This window comes from Arachis hypogaea, chromosome 20 (assembly GCF_003086295.3).
Source record: "Arachis hypogaea cultivar Tifrunner chromosome 20, arahy.Tifrunner.gnm2.J5K5, whole genome shotgun sequence".
NCBI lineage: Eukaryota > Viridiplantae > Streptophyta > Magnoliopsida > Fabales > Fabaceae > Arachis > Arachis hypogaea.
Genome location: NC_092055.1, coordinates 135,594,717 through 135,611,773, shown reverse-complemented (window position 1 = coordinate 135,611,773; position 17,057 = coordinate 135,594,717). Strand labels below are relative to the sequence as shown.

The 17,057-nt window shown below is 35.7% G+C and overlaps 3 protein-coding genes across 3 annotated transcripts in view; all 3 read left to right on the top strand.

Annotated features, from left to right (window-relative positions):
• Window positions 1-695: 695 nt before the first annotated feature.
• Window positions 696-17,057, top strand: part of LOC112782724 (UDP-glucose 6-dehydrogenase 1) — a 48,763-nt gene continuing 32,401 nt past the window's right edge. Inside the window, exon 1 of the mRNA XM_072230809.1 lies at window positions 696-738. The gene's annotated coding sequence lies outside the window, so the exon portion shown is untranslated. The remainder of the gene's footprint in view (window positions 739-17,057) is intronic.
• Window positions 8,221-11,659, top strand: LOC112783582 (uncharacterized). Its single transcript, XM_025826584.3, has 5 exons — window positions 8,221-8,721; window positions 9,556-9,978; window positions 10,361-10,440; window positions 10,553-10,611; window positions 10,958-11,659. Exons 2-5 carry the CDS (start codon window positions 9,697-9,699, stop codon window positions 11,260-11,262), a joined length of 726 nt encoding a protein of 241 aa, XP_025682369.1. The 5' UTR covers window positions 8,221-8,721; window positions 9,556-9,696; the 3' UTR covers window positions 11,263-11,659.
• Window positions 13,346-16,149, top strand: LOC112782937 (chloroplastic group IIB intron splicing facilitator CRS2-B, chloroplastic). The gene is made up of 9 exons (XM_025825618.3): window positions 13,346-13,595; window positions 13,934-14,159; window positions 14,256-14,340; window positions 14,473-14,540; window positions 14,792-14,842; window positions 14,932-15,005; window positions 15,131-15,189; window positions 15,283-15,359; window positions 15,718-16,149. The coding sequence occupies exons 2-9, from the start codon at window positions 13,941-13,943 to the stop codon at window positions 15,832-15,834; spliced, it is 750 nt and encodes a 249-aa protein (XP_025681403.1). The 5' UTR covers window positions 13,346-13,595; window positions 13,934-13,940; the 3' UTR covers window positions 15,835-16,149.

The following is a 17,057-nucleotide window of genomic DNA, read 5'->3' as shown; positions in this document are numbered from 1 at the left end:
AGTTTTAAATGCACTTTTTTGTCGCATATAAAACTAGATGCACTCCGCCATTTTGACCAACCTGCTTGGATCCTATGATTTACATCCTGTTCAATCTTTCCATTATCCTGTATGATGCACCCAAGATACTTAAAACTTTTAACTTTTCGTAGGATTTTTCTCCAATCTCCACTTCTATATTAGGGTTTCCCCTTCTCAGACTGAACTTACATTCCATATATTCTGTCTTGCTACGGCTTATGCGCAGACCATACACTTCTAAAGCTTCTCTCCATAAGTCCAACTTCTTATTTAGGTCTTCCCTTGACTCTCCTATAAGGACGATATCATCGGAAAAAAGCATGCACCATGACATAGGCTCTTGGATGTGTTCTGTGAGTACTTCCAAGACTAATGTGAAAAGGTATGGACTTAAGGATGATCCCTGGTGTAATCCTATACCAATAGAAAATTCCTCTGTCACACCACCTTTAGTCTTCACAATAGTTGTGGCCCCATCATACATGTCTTTAATTGCACGAATATATGTGATCCTTACTCTCCTCTTTTCTAAAACCTTCCATAAGACCTCTCTTGGCACCCTATCATACGCTTTTTCCAAATCAATAAACACCATATATAGATTCCTTTTATTACTACGATACCTCTCCATCATCCTTCTTAATTAGAAGTTGATTGAAAAAAATTATTATCTTCTTTTTTTTTTAATTTTTCTATATTTAACTCACATTTCTTTATGTATTTTGAGTCACTGCGCCACACGAATTCTCGTCTGCATTTTGAAAAACCATCTCTCTCTCAGTTTATCACTCTTCTAGCAGTTTCATCTGCATTTTTCTTCTAACAGTTCTACCTGCACTTCATAATTTTGTCTGTCCTATTTTCGACAATTTCTTTTAGTTTTTGTTTCCTTATTATGTCGTTTTTTAATAAATTTTCTTATTATGTCATTTTTCAATAAATTTCAAACTCAAGTTGACACTTGAATTTAAGGAGGCATATTAAAGTAATGATAAGTAGTTGAAGGAGACATATTAAAGTAATAATAAGTAGTTAAAAATTAATAATTAGTAGATGAATATTTATAAAATTAATTAGTAATATATATATATATCAAACAATAACAACAAAATATATAGTATCAATTCTTTATTCTCCCTTTTTAGATTTAATAGATATAAAAGTGAAAACTTATTTTTTTAACTTTTTTCTAACATTAACTATTAATAAAAACTTAATTACAGATTTATATGTAATATAGGAATTTAATTATAAATTTTTAAATGTAAAGATCCAATTATAAATTGGGCATCGAGTGCTCATAAAAAGTGGTTGACTGTGGTTTTTAATGAAGTTGGATCTTAGTGAAATTGCTTGAATTCTGTAATATTTGATTACACCATCATGCCATTTTCTCAATATTCACTATCACATTGTTGTTGTTTCTTGTGTATTTTACAATTTTGTATGTTGAGCTGAACCCATTTTGACTCTTGAAATTTGGAGTTGGTCTCAATTTTAACCTTCAAATTTTTAGTTACCTAATTAACACCCCTAAATATTGGATCGTGCCTCACGTTTGTCCCTATAGTTATCTCCGTTAACAGAGAGCTGATGTGACACGTTAAGTTGACACGGTATGCATCTACGTGGCACTCAACTTGCCAAAATAGATGTGTGATTAGGGGTGGCAATGGGGCGGGTAGGGGCGGATTTTTGCCCTACTCGACCCCGCCCCGCCGTCCTGTTATGCATATACTACCCGCCCCATCATTACCCGCGGGTAGTAAATTACAGAATCCGAACCCGTCCCACCCCGACCCGCCCCTGTACAAATTAAATATTTTAATTTTTACCTATTCATATATAAATTAAGACAAAAATTTAAAATTTATAGATAAATTAAAATGCAAACATAAAATTCATACAATATCATTAGCTAAAATAACTTGAAATTAAAAAAAAATTTGTTAGATCACTACAAATTTAACACCATAATAAAGAAATTACAATATTAGATATAAAATGATCTTCAACCCTTATTCTTGATCACTTTCAACATCTTCATCATCATTAAAAATTTGCAAATCAAGATTTAAACCTAAAAATTAAAAGAGATAACAATTAACAAATTAATCGGTACTATGAAAAAAATTAACATAAATGAAGATTAATTAATATATCACCTTTACTTCCCAAAGGTGCCCACAACCAACTTTGGCCACACATCAAAGCTTTAATTATGTCTTGTTTGAGCTTTGCACGATGAGGAGAAATCACACGACCACTTGTACTAAAAGCAGATTCAGAGGCAACAGTGGACACCGGAATAGCATATATATCCTTAGCTATTTTTGCAAGAACTTTAAATTTCATCTGATTGTTCTTCCACCATTTCAAAACATTAAAGTTAGGATCATTTGGAGGATGAATTTTCTCTTCAAGATAATGATCAAACTCAACATTCACATATGAACTCCTTGTCATTTTTCATCTTTTAAGATACACCATGTAATCATCACCCCCAAATAAATTTGCATTTCCACTTTCATTAAGTTCTTTTGTACCAACACCAACACCAACACCGACATGTGACACATCAGAACTCATTTTTTGAGTGTATTCATTAACCAACTCATTACACAACTGATAAATTCTATCAACTTGCTTGGAGCATTCTGTTGGATCTAGATACATTTTTTCAAATTGAAACTCAACCCCAACCATCTTGTACCTAGGGTCTAAAACAGCAACAACACCCATAATGCCATGAATTTCATCCCAATACTTTTCAAATTTCTTCTTCATGTTAGATGCCATATTAGCAATTAACGGATTAGTAGAAATTTCTCATTCATCTAATGACACTTTTATTTTACAAACCAAAGTAAAATAAAGATTAGCAGTTAAAAATTTAGACCTAGAAAACAGTTGAGTAACATCATAAAACAATTTCAATTTGTCACATATTTCCTTCGCAAGTTTCCATTCCTCATTACTTGGCACAGTTTTATATTGGGGTTCCTTCTGCCTTAACCTAGGAAAAACATCTTTATACAACAAAGCAGTTTCTAACATCAAATAAGTTGAGTTCCATCTAATTGGGCAATCAAGAACTAATTTCCTAGTAAATGAGATCGTTGTTTTAGCACACCAACTCACAAAAGTTTCGGTCCTTTTCTATGTTGCAGTCCAATACAATACACTACTACGAATCTTTTCTATACTTTCCTTAACAATACTTAAGCCATCCTTCACAATCAAATTCAATATATGAGCACATCAACGCATATGTAACAATTTGTTGGGAATAAGACACCATTCCCCCTTGAGAAAACACCTTTGACAGAGAAATAAAATAGACACAATCACAACACAAGAATTTAACGTGGAAACTCCAATTACCGGAGAAAAAACCACGGCCGTTGTCAAATGACAACCAGAGAATATCACTATGTGAAAATTGTTACAACACATAGGCTTCTTTCTCTCACCGGCACCCCAGTACACCCACACTCTCTCAAAGCAAATATCTAACTACACCTCACAACACTCTCTAATAAAGAGTACAGAGGAAAAGAAAAATCAGATACAAGCTTAAAGTGTTTCTGACTAGTGCAAAAACAAATGGAGAACTTAGCCTCATATTTATAGCCTAGGCCACCCACTCCATTTGCTATCCTGAGCAATGTGGGACTAATTCAACCAAATCCTAACAATCTCCACCTTGATTGAAATAGTCACACATCTTCAGCTTCCATTGTCAACACCGATAATTCTTTGCTGCCATTGTCTATACCGACAATCATAGTTCAGAGAACTATCATACTCCACCATGAAAGTATACTCACTTGGAATTAGACCACTCCAAGCATTTCGCCTTGGTACAGATCGAAACCTTGCTAAAAATTCATGGTGCAACTTCCAAATTGGCTTTTCCTGGAAGTTCTTCAGCCATCGACCTAACTCCGCCACACACCTTGCATCTCAACGCCAACCAATACCCGTGTGCAATTGTGGACCCGATTGCCACAACTTATCCTTATCCATGGCAGTGCGGCTATACCATGAGGATACTTCTTATCTTCAACGCCTTGTGCAAACCTGATTGTATCAACACATCCTTGACTTGTATTTGCCACAAGCCAAAATTGATTCTTCCATCAAATTTCTCTATTTCAAGCTTCACAGCAGTTGAATATCCTGACATTGTTGCAACTGTATAATGAAATAGTATAACTCAACCTCTCACAGTGTCACACTGCCTTCCAGCAACAACAACAGCAACCAAAGATCAACCTCAAGTCACAGGACAAAATTCTTTTCTGATGTGGAAGGTCAGACTAGGCTGCAACCACAGAGCATACTAAGAATAAATCCCACCAAACCGAAGCTCTTGATACCACTTGTTGGGAATAAGACACCATTCCCCCTTGAGAAAACACCTTTGACAGAGAAATAAAATAGACACAATCACAACACAAGAATTTCACGTGGAAACTCCAATTACCGGAGAAAAAACCACGGCCGTTGTCAAATGACAACCAGAGAATATCACTATGTGAAAATTGTTACAACACATAGACTTCTTTCTCTCACCAGCACCCCAGTACACCCACACTCTCTCAAAGCAAATATCTAACTACACCTCACAACACTCTCTAATAAAGAGTACAGAGGAAAAGAGAAATCAGATACAAGCTTAAAGTGTTTCTGACTGGTGCAAAAACAAATGGAGAACTTAGCCTCATATTTATAGCCTAGGCCACCCACTCCATTTGCTATCCTGAGCAATGTGGGACTAATTCAACCAAATCCTAACACAATTTACCCCGCAACATCAAGAATGAAGAATCTAAACGCCCCAACAGTCCATCTATCATAGCATCATTAGTAGAACAATTATCCAATGTAACAGTGGACAATTTTCTATCAATGTTCCATTCTAACAATATTTTCATCAACGTTTCAGTGAGAACTTCACTTGTATGGAGACAAGGAACATATCAAAAGCTGAAAAGATTAACAAACATGCATGCATTTTTAGATTAACCAAGCTCAACATATGAAAACAACACAATGTATAAAAGTTTATAAAATGTTTAAAGTACCTCAATAGGCGCATATGCAACTTCCACGAACTATCAATATAGTGAACTGTGACAACCATGTATCCTTTTTCTTGGTTGGAAGTCCACATATCACTAGTTATTGCAACTCTACTATCATTTTCATCTAGTTGAAGGGTTAACTTCCGCTTCTCGTCCCCATACATCTTCGAGATGTCTTTTCTGACAGTGTTTCGACTAGGCATTTTAAAAGTTGGTTGCATTGAAGCAAAAGCTCGCCTCAATCCATGGTGGTCCACATAACTCATAGGATACTCATGCAAAATAATCATTTCAGCGACACATTTTCTTGTAAATGAAGGATCAAACACAAAACCATCTTCATTCACTTTTTGCTTTTGTGATTGTTTTGACAATGATTCAACAATTGATGATTGCCTAGAGTTTGCCACCTTTATTCTCTTACAATATCGATCCATATGGTTCCTCAATGACTTGGTACCATTCCTCGGATTTGCACTAAGCACAGTCTTGCAAAACTTACATTTCGCCTTCCATTCACCTTCAACTTTCAAACGATCAAAATACTCCCAATAAGCACTCTTAACATGAGTCTTATTGTCATCTTCATTAGGAGTTGAGACATTATCCGTTGCTTGTGGAGTTTCTGAAGTTGGATTAGCATTACTTTGAACTTCAATTTCATTATCATTTGGAGCAACACTGTTGCTTTGTGTGTCTTCTCTAGCATTACTAGCCATGAAGTAATTTGAAAACACCTATATCAATAAAATTAAAATACATGAGGGTATAAAATTAACATAAATCATATCATAAATGCATAATTACAAAATTAGAATAAACCAAATCAGAATGCACAATTACAAAATCAGAATAAAATCAGAATTAAACATGCATAAAAATGATAATTCAAAGCATAAATGCACAAGAACACCATGAGCATATTTCCTTAATTAAAGAAGCTAAAAAAACTTCAATTTTTCAAGCTTTATTCCAACTAAGTTCGAAAAGGTAATACACCAAACTCTGGAAGCTGTTCACAGACACATTCCTCCAAAGTAATTGAGCTAAGATTATTGAATGAAGGATCTAAAATCCATCTTGGGAATGTGGAGTTAAGGTATCCATAAATCTCCAAATTTGCAAATTGTGATGAGGCTGAAGGAACTCAATGACATCAAAGTTAACATCAACATCAAACTAAGTGCATATTTTGTTAACCAAGGAAACAGAAGAGTATGTAGTCTGTGATTCTCTCCACAATTAGAACACCATGACAATTGTAAAATCAGAATAAAATCAAATTCCAGAATGCATAAGAATGATAAAGAAGCCAAAACAACTTCTGCCTATAACCAATCAACAAAGAAGCCAAAACAACTTCAATTTTTCAAGCTTTATTCCAACTAAGTGCATATTTTGTTAACAAAGAAAACAGAACCGTTTGTGATTCAACCCAAACAAGCTGTTTCAACATATCAAATCATTAAAAAAGAAAAGGAAGGCTGAAAAACTCAGGAAACTCAGTTACAAACTTAGTTACAAACTCAGGAAACTACCCAAACAATCTGTTATCACCCAAAAACAAAAGAACTTCTTCTTTGTCTATTCGCATGATACATCCAAAATTAGCCAGAGATTAAACATATCAAATCATTCAAAAAGAAAAGAAAGGCTGGGATAGGAGCAAGAACTGTACCGATGCTATGCAGGGAGAATCTGGTGGAGGTGGCGCGTTTCAGGACCAGGAGAGGCGCGGACGACTGGACGAGGGTCGATTCCGATGCAGAGGAGGCACGGGGGTGGCTCGTCTGGTGCGCGACTTGGAGGCCGGAGGGAGCGCAGAGGATTTCGGACTGAGAGGCGGCGCGGAGGAGGAGCGACCGGCACAGGCGGCTTAAAGGAGACGCGGTCACGCGGAAGAGACGCGCTGCGGAGGAGTGGCAATGAGACGATTCGACGAGTTGCGAACTTGCGATGGCAGAGACGAGTTGCGCGGAGGAGGAGCAACAGGCACAGGCGGCTTGAAGGAGACGCGGAACTGGAGTAGATTCGACAGCAGGCACTGGGTTGAACTGAACCGAGACAGCGAGGCTATGGTCTTGGAGAGGAGAAGAGCTGAGGAAGTGAGAACTGAGAAAGGGTTGCTAACTCTAATTGAGTGAGTGACGGTGAGAACTGAGCCACTGAGGTTATGATAACTAACCCTAATTGCTAAAAAGTTTTATATATATATATATGCAGTCCGGGGCGGGTAGGGGCGGGTTTAGCCTGAACCCGACCCCCGTCCCGCCCCGCTCATCAACCCGCCACGTTTCAGACCCGCCCCGCTCCGGGTCCGGTTCAAACCCGTCCCGACCGGGTAGGGCGAGACGGGTACCTGCGGGTACGGGTACTGCTGCCATCCCTATGTGTGATGAGTGAATGATGTGATAAAAGTTGTTTTCACTTAATATGAGTCCATGCAAATTAGGGTTTTAACATATACGTAGAAGTCAAATTAAGTGAAAACAACTTTTTGCCACATCATTCACTCATCACGCATTCATTCTGGCAAGTTGGGTGCTACATAGATGCACACTGTGTTAACTTAATGTGCCGCATAAACTCTTCGTTAACGGATATAACTACAGGAACAAACGTGATGCACGATCCAATATTTGAAGGTGTTAATTGGATAACTAAAAATTTGGAGGTCGAAATTAAGGCTGAACCCAAATTTCAGGGACCAAAATGGATTTCAACTGTATAGTAGCCATACTTAATAGTTGCACTCTTATTCTTTGGTCCGTGTATAATAATAAAGTTATTCAAAATTGATTCGAACTGAATTAAATCGACCAATTGAATCGAATAAATTAAAAATTAAAAACTAAAAAAAATAAAAAAAATATGTTTTTGCTGTTTTTATTAGATTTGGTTCGATTTTTGATTATGACAATAAAAATCATAACCGAACCGAAACAGTATTATACAAAATCCTAAAAACTAACCCCTAACCCCAAAGATGACCTAACCTAACCTAACCCCCCACCAAGTCACCCACCCCCAAACGTAAACTTAGCCGTAGCCGCTCTTTACTTTTGGAAATAGATCCTCTCTATTTTTTGTTTTACTGAAAAGAATAAAGTGTGATTTCTTTCTCACCTTTAATTTTATAAATGTGACAAAAAATTAATAAAAAAAAGAAAAAATATCAAACACGGGACACTATCCAATTTTTTACCCACATGAGAGGATCCACTCCCCTTTACTCTCACTCTCTCAGTCTCGCTCTCTGCACTCACTCTCAGTCTCACTCGACGAAACCCAGAGCCGGCGGCGAACCCACCTTCTCGCAGCACCTTCCAGCACCGGCGAAGCCCTTCCTCCCACCACCTCGCAGCGCCGCTGAACCTTTCCTCCCAGGTTCCCAGCACCTCCTCGCAGACAGCACCACCCAGCCCCAGCCAGCACCACCCTCGTGGAGTCGCGGTCGTGGACACTACACCACCCAGCACCATCCAGCAGCCAGCAGTGCACCACCCCCGGCGCCACCAACAGGACCGATCTGGCCACCCGCAGCACAGTACAGCACCGACCACCCAGCCACCGATTCAAGTCAGATATGGAGCCCGAACCTCCGAGTCAGGTATGTAATTTGACTAATTTCTGTTCAATAATTATTGATTCATTGTTGCTGGTTGTTCAATAATTATTGATTCATTGTTTTATTCTGTTCAACAGCTTCTGATTGTTGTTCATTGTGTTATTTGTTGTTCATTGTTTACTGAAATTGCTTCTGATTGCTGCTTCACTGTTCATTGTTTTATTTGTTGTTCATTGTTTAGGGAAATTGCTTCTGATTGCTGGTTCTGTGGTTCTGTTTGATAATTGGTTCTATTTTTATTTTGCTATATGATTTTTAGTTTAGGGTTTTTGGTTCTGTTCTTTCTAATTTGTTCTTGCAGCTTTGGTAATTTGTGGTTCTGTTTGATAATTTTTGTTTGAAAATTTGTTGTGTTCTTGTTTAATTATCTAAGTTTATAGTGTTTTCTAATAAGAAAGATAAATATGAGTGTCGCATGTCAAGCATACACATATTACTGAGTTTGAAGGAAGAAAACAATTAATTAGGCCAATAATAATATCTGAATATAGATATAGATATATATGTAGGTAGAAATCGCCGGTTTCCAATTTACAAATCAAATTTTTCATACCAAATACACCTAATTTTCAAATTAAAAGTGACCGGTGAAATGTTTTAATTTAAAGATAGTTATATATTTTACAAGGTGCTTGGTGATATGTAGTTTCAGTTACTGATGAGTCCCATTATTCTTGCCACTACGCTTGAACGAACAGCCCGTGTGGGAAGCAGATAAATTCTTCATGGGACCAGTTTCCACTTGGATCAAATATTTGAAACTTTGTGCTGAATTTGTGCTGAATCCTTTTCTTGATTTTTTTTTTATCATGGCAGGTATAGGATGCATCCAGAGATATGCAAATCCTCTTCAGTCTTCTACAAAAATTTTTCAAGCTTAACCACTGAAAACAAAACACTGCCACTGATTCATTCAATCGTCAAATTTGTTCCTTTTTCTCATTTCTGAATTCTACGATGCAAAGGGTATCTTCAACAATCTCAAGGACCATAGCTTCTTTGCCCAAGGCCAGAAGCCCGTTTCTGCTTAAACGCCCTTTCTTTGCAGCAACTACCCAGAAATCGCAGCAGCCGGAGATTTCGGGAGATTTCTGGAAATGGGGTTCGGTTGGGTTTTGCAGGACGTCAAAGTTCGCCAGTGGGTTCACTCCTTTGCAGCCAAAGCCCTTGGATTCCATTGTAGATGTTGAAAGATTGAAGGACCGCTACCCTGATGATATTGCTTCTATTTGGGATGATGCAAGTCTTTCATTTTCGGCTACTCATTACTCAATTAGCATGCATCAAATAGTTCTTTGTTCTTTCCTTTATGGACTTATATGCATTAAGACAAGGATCAGATTAAACTCAAAATCCTCTTGTTTGTCTTTGCTGTTTGCTTTTACTATATTTGTTTTTTTTTTCTTATTCTTTTCCCTGGAATTTGTGGAACTTGGTAATAAAAAATGCTTTTGCTTGTGCCTAATGTGATATGTTGAAGAGCTTGAGTTTTTCTTAGCTTTGATGGAATCATGGAATGCAATTCATCATAAAACTATTATGTTGTGTGACAATTTATGTCTCCTTTGAAGAGTTTTGTTTATTTATTTATGATAATATGATTTGGCTTGTTTTATTTCAGTATCACTTGGGAAGAGGTCATATTGGAGCATCCATGAAAGCAAAACTTTATAACCTGCTGGAGCATAGAGCTTCAGAATGGTATTATTTTTTCTTTTTAATTATTATTATGGTTGTTATTAAGATATGTATCACGATATTTGTACCATTCCAGAATTCATGTTCTCACCTCAGCTTTATTTATCCTTGGCAGCCGATATTTTGTCATTCCTGTGTGGAGAGGAAGCGGTTATACGACAATGTTTGTTCAAGGTTTGATAAAATTTTTATCTTGCTTATCATTTAGTCTAAATTTAATTAATACTTGTGAATCAAAATTGTGTTACAAATCTTTGATGATTTTTTAAAAGAGAGTCTGAACAGTTTTGACTTTTGATACATAGGATAAACGCTGACCTTGGACCCTTATGTATATCCTAAAAATCTAGGTTACTAGTAGAAATTCTATAAGCCCAATCTATTCAGATAGCTAATGGAAACTTGAATATACCGTGCAGTTCAGCTACGTTGATGCAAACGATTTATTTGTTTTGTTGTCTCTATTTGCTTCTCTTCTTCCAATTTGATCTTGAGATGCATATTCATTCTTTTCTTGCAGTGCAGATGCCACACATTCTTTTTACGGGTCTTGAAGATTACAAGGCCAGGGGAACACAAGCAGCCCCCTACTTTACTGTGACCTTTTACAAAGAATTTGCTGAGACCAAGGACTTGGTGCTTATCCGTGGGGATGTTGTGTTTACCAGCAAGCTGACCGACTCTGAGGCGGAATGGCTAATAGAAACTGTTCAGTCTTTCTATTTGAATGATGCGAGGTACAAACTGGTTGAGAGGTTCAACAAAGAAACACATAATTTTGAGTTTAAGGATGTCTTGCAAGCGTTGAACATGCCGATTCTGTGACCACTTTTAATTGGACAAATACTAAATTGCTGCAACAAGCAAAGAAGAAGGGTTGATTGGAGCTAGGACATTGAAGTTGCAAATGAACCTGTTTATCGAGATGTCTGTCTGCAGCCTATGGTGAAGGGAGACACAAAATGGAAATGACTCATGGCAAGGTTAGAGGAGATATTTCTTCATTTTTTATTTGTTAAAGTCTTGCATTCAATTACTTTTTATGTGTTTCCTTCTGGTGCAAGGAAGGGACTAGAAGTTAACTTTCAATTATATATATCCCCAAATGTAGTCTTGTTTCTTTCTTTCTTGCTGAAACATTACTTACCCAGTTACCAATAAAGTATAATGAAGGATGTGTGAAACTAGAAAAACATCAATACTATTTATGAACATTGATCTATTTTCTTGATTGTTAATTCTACAAATAACATTTAAGAAAATACAATATGAATAGCAAGGGAAAATAAACTAAAGCTTTGCATTACATTCAGAGTATGATCTTCATGAAAATCACTGCATCATCATATCACGTTATTCCAAATCTTCTCAAAAACCTCTTGATACATGACATTTTTAGTACTATCTCATGCATTTTTTGTTCTTGTCTAAAATTAATATCTTAAGGCTAGCTTTGGATTTCACTCTTAATATAGCAACATAGAGTTGTCCATAAGTGAAAACATGTTTTGACAAAAACAAACCGCCATGAGAGAGTGGTTGCCCTTGACTTTTATAAACGGTCATGGCAAAACAAAGTTCAATAGGAAATTGTCTTCTCTAAAACCGGATCAGATGAGATTAAATTCATTCGAGGAATGAAAACTTTCTCACCAATATGCTGTCCCGTAATAACAATAGCACTTATGATATTTTGTCTCAATTCACTAACAAGTAACAACTAATCTTGTAGCATGATTGGAACTCCCTTTTCAAAACTTATTTATGATTTGGAGTTCAAGAACATTTCATTTCATTTAAGAATTCAATGGTTATCCACTTAGCTTCAATGCCAACATCTTGATCTGTCACACAAAATGAGCCCGAACTTAAATACTCTTTCTCCTCTGAAGGAATTTGTGAAAGAAAATATATATATATATATATATATATTTCATTGAGCATCTCATCATCCTCAAGAGTTGGTACTAACAATGCTTTATCTTCCAAAAAATTGAAGTCACTCATTATCCAATAATTTCGGTTATGTGAAGTCAACAATAGTATCCGGCTCATATATGATTAGAACATGAAATCTTTTTAATGAACGTAAAAACCAAAAAATGGAACCAAACCAAATCGATTTTAGTTAGTTTGGTTTGGTTTGGTTGGTTTCGATAAAAAATCGAACCAAACCGAACCGAAGAATTAATACAAAATTGGATCGGATGACTTTTCTTCTAAAAATCGAACTAAACCGCAAACGGAACACCCCTAGTGTATATGTATGAACTATACATCGATCATCAAATAACCATTTTTTTTCAATTACTAATTTACTATCTTAGATAATTGGAATGTTAAGAGCACCATTCATGCTAGATAACGAATGACCAAATCAATATAATTCTTTTTTTGTTAAGAATAATCCCATCTCTCTTCTGTTTCTTTTCAACGTAAACTTGTTGCCGTTTTACAAGACAAGGCATATACATTTATGAATTAAATAGTCTCACGTCGTGGAGACTATTGACACGGTACCAAACATTAAAGGTGAGGCTGGAATTAATACGTGGTGAGATTCCATTCAATTAGTAGAGTTTGTGATAAGCACTACTTTTACCATGGGTGCATGTGTAATTTTTATAAATTGTGTTCTTGCACAAATAGTATTGTCAGCACTGAAAATGACAATGTAGGACCTCTCGTTTTGATATCTTGTATTATCTATATAGTATTGGAAAAATTTCAAGTATATTGAAACACCGGTATTCTAGTTGTTTTAACTGTTGATTTCAATTAATATATATTAAATATATTTCTTATAATTTAGATCAACGGTTAAAACAACTGGAACACGTATTCTCGATAGACTTGAAACTCTTTCGTTAGTATTTATATATATTGAGGCCCAATTTACGTTTAACCCAAAAGGCTAGTGGCAAAAAGGAAAGCCCATTACCTTAAAAAAAATATCGTTAAAAAATAAAACGTCATCCTTTTATTACCTTCAAAAACTGTCCATTATCAAGCACCCACCACCACCAGTCTCCGGCACCACCGACGGCTCAGGCAACAGCAGTTGACTCTCTGTTCTCCTCTGCCCTCTTCTTCCGCTCTGCTGCTGCCAACCTTCACAAGCCGTTCACCTCCGCCTCCTAGCTTCTTCTTCACACGCTGTAAGTGTTGCATGATTTTCCGCTGTTCTGCTTGCTATAAGAGTCTCGGTGGTGCTGTGTGATGAGAGATTTTACGATTTTAAGGGTAGTTAATGTGTTTTCTTTTGAAGCTTGTCTGATTTTTTGTTCCTTTTATTTCCGAAGCAAAAAAAAAAAAATGCAATTTTTTGTGGTATCGTATGGCTTTCTTCTTTGTTTATTTACTATTCATAATTTGGTTCTAGGTTGAAGCTTACAATGATTTAGATCAGAGATAAGATAATTGAGTGCTGGTTTTTGTGAGTAACATGGGCACATCATGTTTCTTATTTATTGTGTATCCTTTCTTGAATTTTCAGTATATCAATGTTGCATGCAGCATCACCTCCCCCTGGCTTTTGTTTGAGCTTTCCCAGGAACCTTCATCGTCCTCGTGATTCGACGGAGCCTTCGGTTAGAGCGAGGTCTCCGGTTTGCTGTTCGGTACCAGAGACAAAGAATGGAGCTACTAAACTGGAGTATACTCCTTGGGTTGTTGTAGGCTTGGGTAACCCTGGAAGTAAATACCATGGAACTAGGCACAATGTAATTGGTTATTCACCAAAAGTTTTTAAAAGTTCTTAAAAGAACAATAATCTTCTCTTGATGTGGTATGAATATTTTTTCCCTACTATCTGTTAGGTGGGATTTGAAGTAATCGATAGCATTTCTAAAGCAGAAGGGATTCGGATGAACACAATACAGTCTAAGGCATTGATTGGAATCGGTAAAAAATTACCCAGGAATGATTTTATTCTTATTAATATTTTCTCCCTCTTTTCCTCCTCCAAGTTTATTGGCTTCATTCATCTTGGTAACTTTAGCATTGAGTTGTCTTTTCTTCTGTGATCTTATACAGGTTCTATAGGAGATGTACCAATTTTGCTAGCAAAGCCTCAAACATACATGAACTTTAGTGGTGAATCTGTTAGTTTCATTTCATCACATAAATTGCTAGATTTTATACGATATACACATGTACACTTGGTGAAATTGGTAACGAATCAAGAAAACCATCTATCTGATTTACTACTTTTTTTTTTGTATATGTTGATATTACATCTTTTGTGTCTCACATTCATACAAATGACTTATGGATTGTTACCGTTAGCCCCCCCCCCCTTCTCTCTCTCTCTCATTTATTTCCCTAATTTTTCTTGCTTGTAATATTCCTAAAGGTTGGGCCTCTTGCTGCATATTATCAAGTACCCCTGCGTCATATTCTACTAGTATGTTTTTCTAACCTTACTTCTAGTTGAAAGTAGTCAGCGATGACAATGTACAAGTTCCTTAAAAGTTAGTGGGAATTTTTATGTAGGTTTATGATGAAATGAGCCTTCCAAATGGTGTTTTAAGGCTTCAACCTAAAGGCGGACATGGTTACCACAATGGGTAATGCTTGTTGAATTTTTTTGTTACATGGTTTATAAATTTGGGGAATCGTATAATATTTTTGTGTTTATGTCCTGTTGTAATGGAACATAAATTCCTATATAACTGGTGTTAGATTGTTGCAGGTTGAAAAATGTAATGGGCCATTTGGATGGTTCCCGTGAGTTTCCTCGGCTTTCCATAGGTTAGTTCCTTCCCACTTATCTCCTATTACTTGATGACTTGATATGGTGTCTAGTTTATTCATTAGTAGTATGTTTAATATTTCTGTTTATAGGAATCGGAAATCCTCCTGGAAATATGGATGTGAAAGCTTTTCTTCTGCAGAAGTTCAGTTCAGTGGAGCGAAAACAGGTTATACTTCCTGGCTTTCAACCTAGCATCACTTGGTTTAGTTCTTTTATTGTTGCATACTTGCATTACAAGTTTCTGCTTATATTTGTAAATACTTTGCGCTTTCGCTCATGTTATGATAGTTAATAGATTCTACAAGTTTGAGAACAGTTTAGAACTTATTTTGCTTATTGAACTTAATAGTAGTTAATAGACTATTGATGGATCCTAACAAATTTGGACAGATCTAACCTACAAAACGCAGTTCGAAGAGTAAAATCCTCGAATTTGTGTGATTATTTTATTACTTGTTGCAAATTATGTTCCTTTTTATTCCTTCCTTGATTGAATTTTGATGGAAATATATATTTTTTGACAGATTGATACTTCATTGGAGCAAGGAGTTGAAGCAGTGAGGACCCTGGTGTTAAATGGGTTTAATAACCATGTGTATAGATTCAACTTAGGGCAAAAATACAAGTACCATAAGGTTTAATTTTCATAAATTGTAGAGATGAACAAATAATAGCTATGTAGTATTCTCAACTGAACAACCAATTTTGGGGAGAGATGAAATCCATGAAGTGTATGCTTGGTGGCAGTTTTATAACAAAAAAAAAAAAAAAACACATGCTGACATGTAAATTTGTAAAGCACACTGTTGTTTATATTCTGCCATTCTTGCTCCAGCAGATAGTTGAGCTTCATGGTGAGAAAAATTAGTTGCTGCTAGGACCAGTTCACAGAATTTGTAGTTTGTATGTAAAACAATCAACATAAAAAACACAAGCCAGAAGGATTTTTTTTTCTATTGTGCAGCTGTGTAAGTTTTTTTTCCAAAGTTAAGAGTGAGACACTGAGACTCAAACTCGAAACCTCTAGATGAGAATAGGGAGACTATGTCATTTGAGTTATAGTTCGTTGGCATGCAGCTGCGTAAGTTTAATAATTGATATTGAAGTTATTAAATAGTCTAAAGCCTAAACCAAACCGTTAATGAGGTATATAGAAAGAATGAAAGATTCAGTTTTCCTCATATTTGGTATAATTAGTTATACATGTTCTTAATTTAACAACAATGGTTTTGGGCAATTTTACTGTGAATAGGCACACGTTTCAATTAAAAAGAGTTAATACACACAAATGAGTGGAAAAACAAATAAATAAGACCCATAAATGAATAGAAACTAAGTCATCCTCCAATTTCATTATAAAGTTTTAAAACCTAGTATTTTTACCACGTGTTCATAAATCATTATCATCCCCCATCTAGTAGGTAGTAGCAATAATTGGTAATAGTGATATTAATTAAGGAAAAGTTTAGGGGCCATCAATTTTTTTAATTTATGGCTAACATGTAACTAGCAAAAAAAAAATGAGCTATTGGATAAAATCTCACAATAATCTCACATAATTAAAATCATCATTGATGGCTATTTGATGGTTATAAATCACAAAAATTGCTGACCCCTAGCACTCCTCATTAATTAATTAAGTAGTAAATATAGAACCCAATGTAAACCACAGAACTTTGACTCTTTATTAATTGGTTGATAACATGTGCGTGCTAATTGGGAATAGATTTGTTCAATATTTTTTTAAAATTATTTGGTAAAATTTAATTTCTCACTTTACATTCTTTAAATGAAACAAAAAATATATAAAAAAATATTAAATGATTATACATCACATTTTATCAAATAATTGAAGAAAAAAAAT

What these genes read in the sequence shown, in the direction of transcription:
- LOC112783582 (XM_025826584.3), top strand. Translation starts at nt 9,697, where the DNA reads ATGCAAAGGGTATCTTCAACAATCTCAAGGACCATAGCTTCTTTGCCC. An exon ending in TTGCTTCTATTTGGGATGAT is followed by an intron (nt 9,979 to 10,360) that starts GCAAGTCTTTCA and finishes GTTTTATTTCAG; the next exon opens with TATCACTTGGGAAGAGGTCA. An exon ending in TACGACAATGTTTGTTCAAG is followed by an intron (nt 10,612 to 10,957) that starts GTTTGATAAAAT and finishes CTTTTCTTGCAG; the next exon opens with TGCAGATGCCACACATTCTT.
- LOC112782937 (XM_025825618.3), top strand. Translation starts at nt 13,941, where the DNA reads ATGTTGCATGCAGCATCACCTCCCCCTGGCTTTTGTTTGAGCTTTCCC. An exon ending in CCCTGCGTCATATTCTACTA is followed by an intron (nt 14,843 to 14,931) that starts GTATGTTTTTCT and finishes ATTTTTATGTAG; the next exon opens with GTTTATGATGAAATGAGCCT. An exon ending in GTTCAGTGGAGCGAAAACAG is followed by an intron (nt 15,360 to 15,717) that starts GTTATACTTCCT and finishes ATTTTTTGACAG; the next exon opens with ATTGATACTTCATTGGAGCA.